This window comes from Eriocheir sinensis, chromosome 19 (genome assembly GCF_024679095.1).
Source record: "Eriocheir sinensis breed Jianghai 21 chromosome 19, ASM2467909v1, whole genome shotgun sequence".
NCBI classification, from domain to species: Eukaryota; Metazoa; Arthropoda; class Malacostraca; order Decapoda; family Varunidae; genus Eriocheir; species Eriocheir sinensis.
This window is the reverse complement of record NC_066527.1, coordinates 20,997,319-21,006,314: the sequence shown is the minus strand read 5'-3', so window position 1 is coordinate 21,006,314 and position 8,996 is coordinate 20,997,319. Positions and strand designations below refer to the sequence as shown.

The 8,996-nt window shown below is 43.1% G+C and overlaps 1 protein-coding gene across 23 annotated transcripts in view; it reads right to left on the bottom strand.

Annotated features, from left to right (window-relative positions):
* Positions 1–902: 902 nt before the first annotated feature.
* The window catches only part of LOC127000936 (microprocessor complex subunit DGCR8-like), a 29,262-nt gene continuing 21,168 nt past the window's right edge, over positions 903–8,996 (bottom strand). For 5 of the 23 annotated variants that reach the window (XM_050865089.1, XM_050865092.1, XM_050865095.1 and 2 more), the window contains 2 exons: positions 7,699–8,561; positions 903–7,578 (listed from right to left, as the gene is read on the bottom strand). In XM_050865089.1, coding sequence (XP_050721046.1) covers positions 8,469–8,561 — 93 coding nt within the window. In that variant the 3' untranslated portion in view covers positions 903–7,578; positions 7,699–8,468. Of the gene's footprint in view, positions 8,562–8,996 lie in introns of all 23 variants that reach the window. The other 18 variants (XM_050865111.1, XM_050865113.1, XM_050865100.1 and 15 more) reach the window with 18 other exon arrangements.

The window sequence follows — 8,996 nt, the reverse complement described above, 5'->3', positions numbered from 1 at the left end:
TGCAAGACGTTTTTTATATATATTTTCACCCCTTGCCATATGTATTGAATTTCCACATAATCTTTTCACCGTAACCACCATAGACACACACCACTTCCTAGCCTATCGTTGAACCTTCCATGTACTCCCACCCCTAACCAGACCTTACTCGCGTACCTCCGTGAGTTCCCATACAAATTTGACGTAGTTTTACACCTTACCAGTTATAGTCTAATACATACCCGTGCATCCGTTCGCCCCTCCTGCCTCACATGTATATCTTGTGTACGTTAAGCCGTGGAGGAGCACTGGCAGCGTAGAGACCTTGGTAGCTTTCTCGTATGCATTATTCAGCCAGGGAAGTTTTGTTAGTCTTAAGGCAGCTGTACATACATGGCCTGCTCGGGGATGCCAGCCACCCACCACCACCCCCACCACACGCACTGGCTGTAGTAGTGGCGGTGGTGGTGGTGGTGGCGACAACCGAAGATGTGATGCGGAATGATTGATTGATCTGCTCATGATATCACCACTGTTGGATATGGCTTAGTCCTCCCTACACACACACACACACACATCTTTCTTTCCCTACTCTTTCCTCTTATTCCTCTTCTATTTCCCTCTCTTTCATCTGCATCTTTCCCTTTTCTTCCTCATTTCTCTCTTCACAACACATACACACACACACCTTCCATTTAAACATACATACACACACACATACATATATACACACACAAGCCTTCCCTCCCTTAGCTCATCCGTTCTTCGTCAGTCAGAACAAAAGAATTCCCTGGTAGCGTTCATGTCAAGACTTTTACCATAGCCGCTGGGATGGGCCGAGCTAGCCAGCGGTTGTGTTCTAGAGGAGTTTAACCTTATATTACATAGACTGTACTGATATTTTTGTATGTGAGAATGGTTGCTTGTACGTGTGTGTGTGTGTGTGTGTGTGTGTGTACTTATATATATGTCATTAGTGTTCTACCTAATTACTTCATCATCTCCATCATTTTTTCACTGCCATTTCTCTTTTTATTTATTTCTTTATTCCTCTCTTTCCTCTCTCCTATACATTCCTCTCCCTTTATCCTCTTCTTAAACCCTTTCCCTATTCACTTCCTTCTCCTCAATTCTCCCTTTCCCTATTCCCTTCCTTCTCCTCAACTCTCTCTCTATTCCATCTCCTTTTCTCTCCCTTTCCCTATTCCCTTCCTTCTCCTCAACTCTCTCTCTCTCCCTTCCTTCTCCTTTTCTCTCCCTTTCCCTATTCCCTTCCTTCTCCTCAACTCTCTCTCCCTCCCTTCTCCTTTTCTCTCCCTTTCCCTATTCCCTTCCTTCTCCTCAACTCTCTCTCCCTTCCTTCTCCTTTTCTCTCCCTTTCCCTATTCCCCTTCTTCTCCTCAACTCTCTCTCCCTTTCCCTATTCCCCTTCTTCTCCTCAACTCTCTCTTCCTCCCTTCTCCTTTTCTCTCCCTTTCCCTATTCCCCATCCTCTTCTCAATTACTCTTCTCATCTTTCATCCTTTTTATCTCCTTCCTCTCTCTCTCTCCCCTTTTCTTATCTCTCCTCCTCTTTACAATCACTTTATTTATCTTCCTTTCTTTCCCTTTCCTCAACCCTCTCTCTCCCCTCTCTCCTTTTTCCCCCTTTATCCTTCATCCTCTCTATTCAATCTCTTCCTCTATTCATCTCCCTTCTCACCCTCATTTATATTAAGGAAGTACACTCCCATAAGCCAGTAATCTCCCTTGTCCCTTCTTCTTACCCTCCCTGCTGCTCCCTTCAACCCTTCTTCTCCCTTCCCTTTTTTAACTAACTCCCTCTTCTCACTAACTTCATTACATATTAAGGTAATTCTATCACATGTCAGTATCCTCCCTTCTCCCTTTCATCATCCTTGCTTTCTTCCTTCACTCCCTTCTTCCCTGTCTTTCATATCTCCCTTATTCTGAACAGCCACATATACCTCCCTCTCTCCCTTCTCCCTTTTATCCTCCTCACTCTCTTCCTTCTCTCCCTTAATTTGAACATAGCCACATATACCTCCTCCACTTCCATTCCCTCCCTTCCTTCATCTCTATATATCATCCTTCCTGCTCTCTTCCTTCCCTGTCTTTCATATCTCCCTTATTCTGAACATAGAGCCACATATACCTCCCTCTCTCCCTTCATCTCTGTACCATCCTCCCTTCTCCCTTTTTACCTCCTTGCTTTCTTCCTTCACTCCCTTCCACCTCCCTTATTCTCAACATAGTCATTCCTCCCCTCGCCTTTTTATACCATTCTCCCTTCTCCCTTTTATCACTGTTTTCCTCCTTCACTCCCTTCTTCAGTATCTTTCACCTCCCTTATTTTGAACATAGTGCCATGTATTCCTTCCTTTCTTCCTCCCCTCATCTTTTTATACTATCCTCCCTTCTCCCTTTCATCCTCCTTTTCTTCATTCCCTCCCTTCTTCCCTACCACATACTCCCTCCCACCAAATCATTCTCTACCATTCTTCTCTCTCCCTTCCTTCTCTCACTTCTTCCATCCCTATCTTTCACCTCCCTTAAATTAACATACCTCCTGTACTTCCCTCCCTTCGTTCATCTCCCTATATCATCCTCCCTTCTCCCTGTCATCCTCCCTGCTCTCTCCCTATCACATACTTGCGCCCTCCCATTCGCCTCTCTCCCTTCCTTCGTCCCTATCTTTCACCTCCCTTATTTTTAACATAGTGCCACATATACCTCCCTCCCTTCCTTCATCTCCCTATATCATCCTCCCTGCTCTCTTCCGACCACATACTTGCTCCCTCCCATTCGCCTCTCTCCCTTCCTTCGTCCCTATCTTTCACCTCCCTTATTTTTAACATAGTGCCACATATACCTCTTGTACCTCCCTTCCCTTCCTTTAAGTCTCTCTGTACCTTAAGTTTAGCATGTAGCGGCATTTGGTAGCATAGCGTAACCCGTGTAACCTCATATTGTACTGTTAAGGTGCTGTGATTTGCTATGCGAGTGTGTGTGTGTGTGTGTGTGGGTGTGTGTGTGAGTGTGTATATGTTTGCCACAATTGTCAACACCATTATATTAAATTATCAGCTGAATTGTGTGCTTTTAAATCCCCTGTTTGTTGTTCTGTTGTTGTTATTGTTTGTTGTTTTGTTGTTGTTGTTTTCTTTCTTTCTCTTCCTACTATTGCTGCTTAATTTGTCTTCAGATTTTCCTCCTCCTCCTTGAGTTGAATTGTGCTTTTTTTGAGTCCTGTATTTTCTATTGTTTACTTTTATTTTTTTTTCTTTCTCCTCCTCCTCCTCCTCCTCCTCCTCCTCTTCCTTCTATTCTTTCCTCTCCTCTCCTTTCCTCTTCTTTCTCATACACTCCTTCTCGTCTCATTTTCAGTCCATGCAATTCTTGTCTCATTTTCAGTCCATGCGATTCTTAACACAAGAATCAAAAAGAGCATTATTATTAATCTTCACATGCCTTAGAAAATACATAGAGATAAATACACAAGTTCAAGACACTGCCAGCCTCGTCTCACCTCCCTTAACCTAAGTAAAAATAAATCAAGAAAAAAAAAAACTAAAAATAGATGAGTTAGTAAAAATAAAGGTAGAAATCATCACTTTATTAGTCATCAAGAGACTAACCCAGACACACCAACAAGATCCTCTTCTCCCTGCACATGGTTGATAGGTGTGTGTGTGTGTGTGTGTGTGTGGAGGGGGGTGAGAGAGGAGGGCTGGGGAGCTGGAGGAAGGGAGAGGATGAGAGGGGAGTCAAAGGAACGATAGGGGATAGGAGTGATGGGGGGGGGGTGTTGGTAATGGGGAGCTGCAGGAAGGGAGAGGATGAAATGGTAGGGTTTGGGAAGGGGGGAATCAGAGGGAAGGTAGGGAAAATGGGATGGGAGTAATGGGGAGGGGTTGGTAAGGGTGGGAGGGGAGAGATGGGGAGCTACAGGAAGGGAGAGGATGAAAAGGGAGGGTTGGGAAGAGGGGAAGGGAGGGAAAGTGGGATGGGAGTGATGGGGAGGGGTTGGTAAGGGTGGGGATGCGAGGGGTGGAATGGGGTGAGATGGGGAGGTGGAGGGAGAGGATGTGAGTGGAAGGGTGGAAAATCAGGGGATGGGAGGAGGAGTGTGTGTGTGTGTGTGTGTGTGTGTGTACCTACAACTCACACTTATACAGGACTAAGTCAAGCTCGTAACATTCTGCACTTGTCACATCTTACCCTGGCGATCCGCAAACCTAACTCCACTTTTGACAAACAAGTCCATTTGGTAAAGCATTCCATCCATCGGCTCTTCAATTCCGAGATCTTAACTTTCTAACTCATTACCTCTCTCGGCTTGACTGATCCTGCAAATGTATTCTAAGTAGAGGAGAGAGTGTGTATTTACCTAGTTGTATTTACCTAGTTATTGCTTTACAGGGCCTGGGCTTAAGCTCGTGTGGTCCCATCTACGTATCTGTATTTGTCCAACTTTTCCTTATCACATCCTACCCCGTGTGTGTGTGTGTGTGTGTGTATTTAGGGTCTCCTCCTCTCTCCTCTCATCTTCTTTCTCATACTCCCCATCCTCTTCCTCCATGTGTGTGTGTGTGTGTGTGTATTTAGGGTCTCCTCCTCTCTCCTCTCATCTTCTTTCCCATACTCTCCATCCTCTTCCTCCGTGTGTGTGTGTGTGTGTGTGTATTTAGGGTCTCCTCCTCTCTCCTCTCATCTTCTTTCTCATACTCTCCATCCTCTTCCTCCGTGTGTGTGTGTGTGTGTGTGTGTGTGTGCCTCGCTGGGGGTCACAATACTAAACTCAGCACAAGTCTGAGATCAACAAAGCCGGGATTAGAATGTTAAAGCTCAGCAGTGCAGCGGACAGGGAGGGAGCCACAACACTGCACATGACTTAGATCACAATTAAGTTAGTATCTGGATTAAGGAACTTGGCTGAGGAGTGATGGGAGGGACTTAATCAACCCGTCCCTCACCTCTGAATCATCACCGATACTCCCTGGCATTAAATTACTCCCATTTACTCATTTTTACTTATATCTAACAAGCTGGAACACATTAGAGTAGACCTTCGCTTTTACGGACTCCTATCTCACGTCCGTACCGTTCCAGGCTCACTCTCTCTCACTCTCCTGTCTGTCCTCTTCCTTCCATTCACACCATCCCACTCTCTCTCTCTCTCTCTCTCTCCCTTTCAGTCCTACTCCTTCTCCCATCTTTCCTCCCTTAAGTATATTCTAATTTTCTCTCCTCGTATAAGTAGATACATAAGTGCCATTCCCTCTCTACACCTTATAATCCTCCACCCAAATACAAATCTTTAGTTTAAAATAAAACCTAACTTATTATCCTATTCCTTTAAGTTAGAAGAAAAGCAAGGCCGTATATTTTCCTAATGTCAACCTAATAATTCTTTCCTTTGATTTATGTTACGTTAAAAACCATCTGGGCGTTTCCTCTTATTGCACAGAAGTGGAAGAGCAATGGCAGCCCTACAGTATTCAACAACACAGCCACGTCATGTTTTCTGAGTCACGTAATATCTGGAAATCGTTTAACTTATTGCCTTGTTCACGTTGGAGGCTTCCGCTAAGGGCAAGGCCACAGCAGATGACGCTCGTTTTTCCCTGTTTTGAACCCAATCGCTTGACTAACTTATATTTTCATTCATGCTATTTGTAACATCATAACCTACTACTTCTGTCCTGTTCCCATTGGAGGCTTCCGCTAAGGGCAAGGCCACAGCAGAAAAGTCTCGTGTTCCCCCTGTTTTGAGCCCTTTTTTAACCCCATCACCTCACACTAACTCACATTTTCATTCACCTTATTTGTAACATCATAACCTACTACTTTTGTCCTGTTCCCATTGGAGGCTTCTGCTAAGGGCAAGGCCACAGCAGAAAAGTCTCATGTTCCCCCTGTTTTGAGCCCTTTTTTAACCCCATCACCTGACACTAACTCACATTTTCATTCACACTATTTGTAACATCATAACCTACTACTTCTGTCCTGTTCCCATTGGAGGCTTCCGCTAAGGGCAAGGCCACAGCAGAAAAGTCTCGTGTTCCCCCTGTTTTGAGCTCTTTTTTTTAACCCCATCACCTGACACTAACTCACATTTTCATTCACGCTATTTATAACATAATATCTTACTTCTTGTCCTGTTCCCATTGGAGGCTTCCGCTAAGGGCAAGGCCACAGCAGATAAGTCTCATGTTCTCCCTGTTTTGAGCTCTTTTTTTAACCCCATCACCTAACACTAACTCACATTTGTTAGTATCCTCCCTTCTCCCTTTTACCTCCTTGCTTTCTTCCCTCACTCCCTTCTTCCCTATCTTTCACATCCCCCTTATTCTGGACATAATGCCACATCCCTACCACATATACCTCCCATTTTCTTTACGCTATTTGTAACATCATAACTTATTTCTTGCCCTGTTCCCATTGGAGGCTTCTGCAAAGGGCAAGGCCACAGCAGAAAAGTCTCGTGTTCTCCCTGTTTTGAGCTCTTTTCAACCCCATCACCTCACACTAACTACTAACAAACATTTTCATTCACCTTATTTGTAACATCATAACTAACTTCTTGTCCTGTTCCCATTTGAGGCTTCCGCTGAGGGCAAGGCCACAGCAGATTAGTCTCGTGTTCTCCCTGCTTTGAACCCATTTTTAACCCTACCACCTGACACTAACCTCCATTTTCCGATATTGTATCTGTAACATCATAACCTGCTTCACTCATTCACTCAGTCTTTTTAATATCACTTGACACAGACTTCTCGATTTTCATACACTCCCTGTTTACATACCTCCTTTTTTAACTCTATAACCTGACTAACTATTATTTTCATTCACCCTATTTATAACTTCACCATTTCCTCATTCAAACACTCCTTCTATTTTCACGCTCTCCCTGTTTACATACTTCCTTTTTTTAGCCTTATAACATGAGTAACAATTATTTTCATTCACCATATTTATAACTTCACCATTTCCTCATTCAAACACTCGCTTCTATTTTCACGTTCTCCCTGTTTACATACTTCCTCTTTTTAGCCCTATAACATGAGTAACTATTATTTTCATTCACCATATCTATAATGCCATTTCTCCGTCTTTGAAATATCACACGACAGACTTTCATTTTCACGCTCTCTGTTTACATACACCTTTTTCAATCCCTTTCATCTGACTAACTATCATTTTCATTCACCCTATTTATAACTTCACCATTTCCTCATTCACTCACGCCCTCTTTGTAATATCACTTGAGACACTTTTCTATTTTCACACTCTCCCTTTTCACATACTCCCTTTTTTTAGCCCTATCACCTGAATAACAATCATTTTCATTCACCATATTTATAACTTCACCATTTCCTCATTCATTCACGCCCTCTTTGAAATATCACTTGACACAGACTTTTCGATTTTCACACTCTCCTTGTTTACATTCTCCCTTTTTTTTACCCTATCACCTGACTAACTATCATTTTCATTCATCCTACTCACAATTTCTTCATTCATTCACTCCCTCTTTGAAATATCACTAGACAGACTTTTCTATTTTCACACACTCCCTTTTTTTAGCCCTATAACCTGAATAACTATCATTTTCATTCATCCTACTCACAATTTCCTCATTCCTTCACTCCCTCTTTGTAATATCACTAGACAGACTTTTCTATTTTCACATACTCCCTTTTTTAGCCCTATAACCTGAGTTACTATCATTTTCATTCACCCTACTCACCCTTTCCTTCGTTCATTCACCCCCTCTTTGAAATATCACTAGACAGACTTTTCTATTTTCAAGCACTCCCTTCTCTGAAATGCCATCTCTCCTAGGAACATCTTTTTTTCTTTTTCCTGCAGCCCTTTGTAATATCAGTTAACTTACATTCTGTTCACAAAAATCATGTACGACATTCTCTCACGTGAAAGACACCCACTACGTTCTTTCACAAACAAACAAACAAACAACACTACTCTCTCACACACACAACACACACTGTACTTTTTCTTTCACATAAAACACACACAAAAAACACGACATTCTCTCACACACAAAACGCACACACACACACACTACATCCTTTCACAAAAACACACACACATTTTTTCACACACACACACACACACACACAAAAAAAAAAAAACACTACATCACCTCTCAATTTGAACATCAATTTCCACCAACCTTATATTTGGGGGGAGGGTCAGAATCCACAAAACACATTCTAACACTCTTAAATCACCTCCTTCACCCCACACTGACCTCAAAACAGCGCTACAAACCTTCCATGACCCTGACCTGACCTTTCCATGACCCAACACTGAAACCCCTAATGTGACCTTTTCCACCCCTTAAAACAACCTGATATCACTGCCCAGCTGACCTTCGCATCATTACTCTCTATGGCAACTTGGTAAACTTTGGCGACCCTGCAGTGACCCCTCGGTGAACCCCTCGTGACCCTTCTGTGGCTCTAGAGGTCGACATTGTTGAGGTCAATGCCGGAAGCGGAGGGGAGCGCGACGTCTTCTGGGGGCTGGAATTTTCCGATGGGTTGTATGGAATTCTGCGGAGGAGGCAAATGTAGGTGTTAGTAGTAGTAGTAGTAGTAGTAGTAGTAGTAGTAGTAGTAGTAGTCGTAGTAGTAGTAGTAGTTCTTGTAAAACCTTCCTTACTTATTCTCTTCTCTTATAAGTTCTTTCTTCTTGTCTATTTCTTTTATTATTTTTACTCTTCCTCCTCCTCCTCCTGTTAGAATCCCCTTTATTCTTTCTCTCCTTTATTCCACTCCTATTCTTCCTCCTCCTCCTCCTGTTAGAATTCCCCTTTTTTCTTTCTCTCCTTCATTCCACTCCTATTCCTCTTCCTCCTCCTTCTCCTCCTCCTGTTAGAATTCCCTTTTTTTCTTTCCTTCCTTCTTTCCACTCCTATTCCTTCTCTTCCTCTTCCTGTTCCTTTATTCCTCGCCCTTCCTATCTTCCTTCATTACCCATATCTCCTC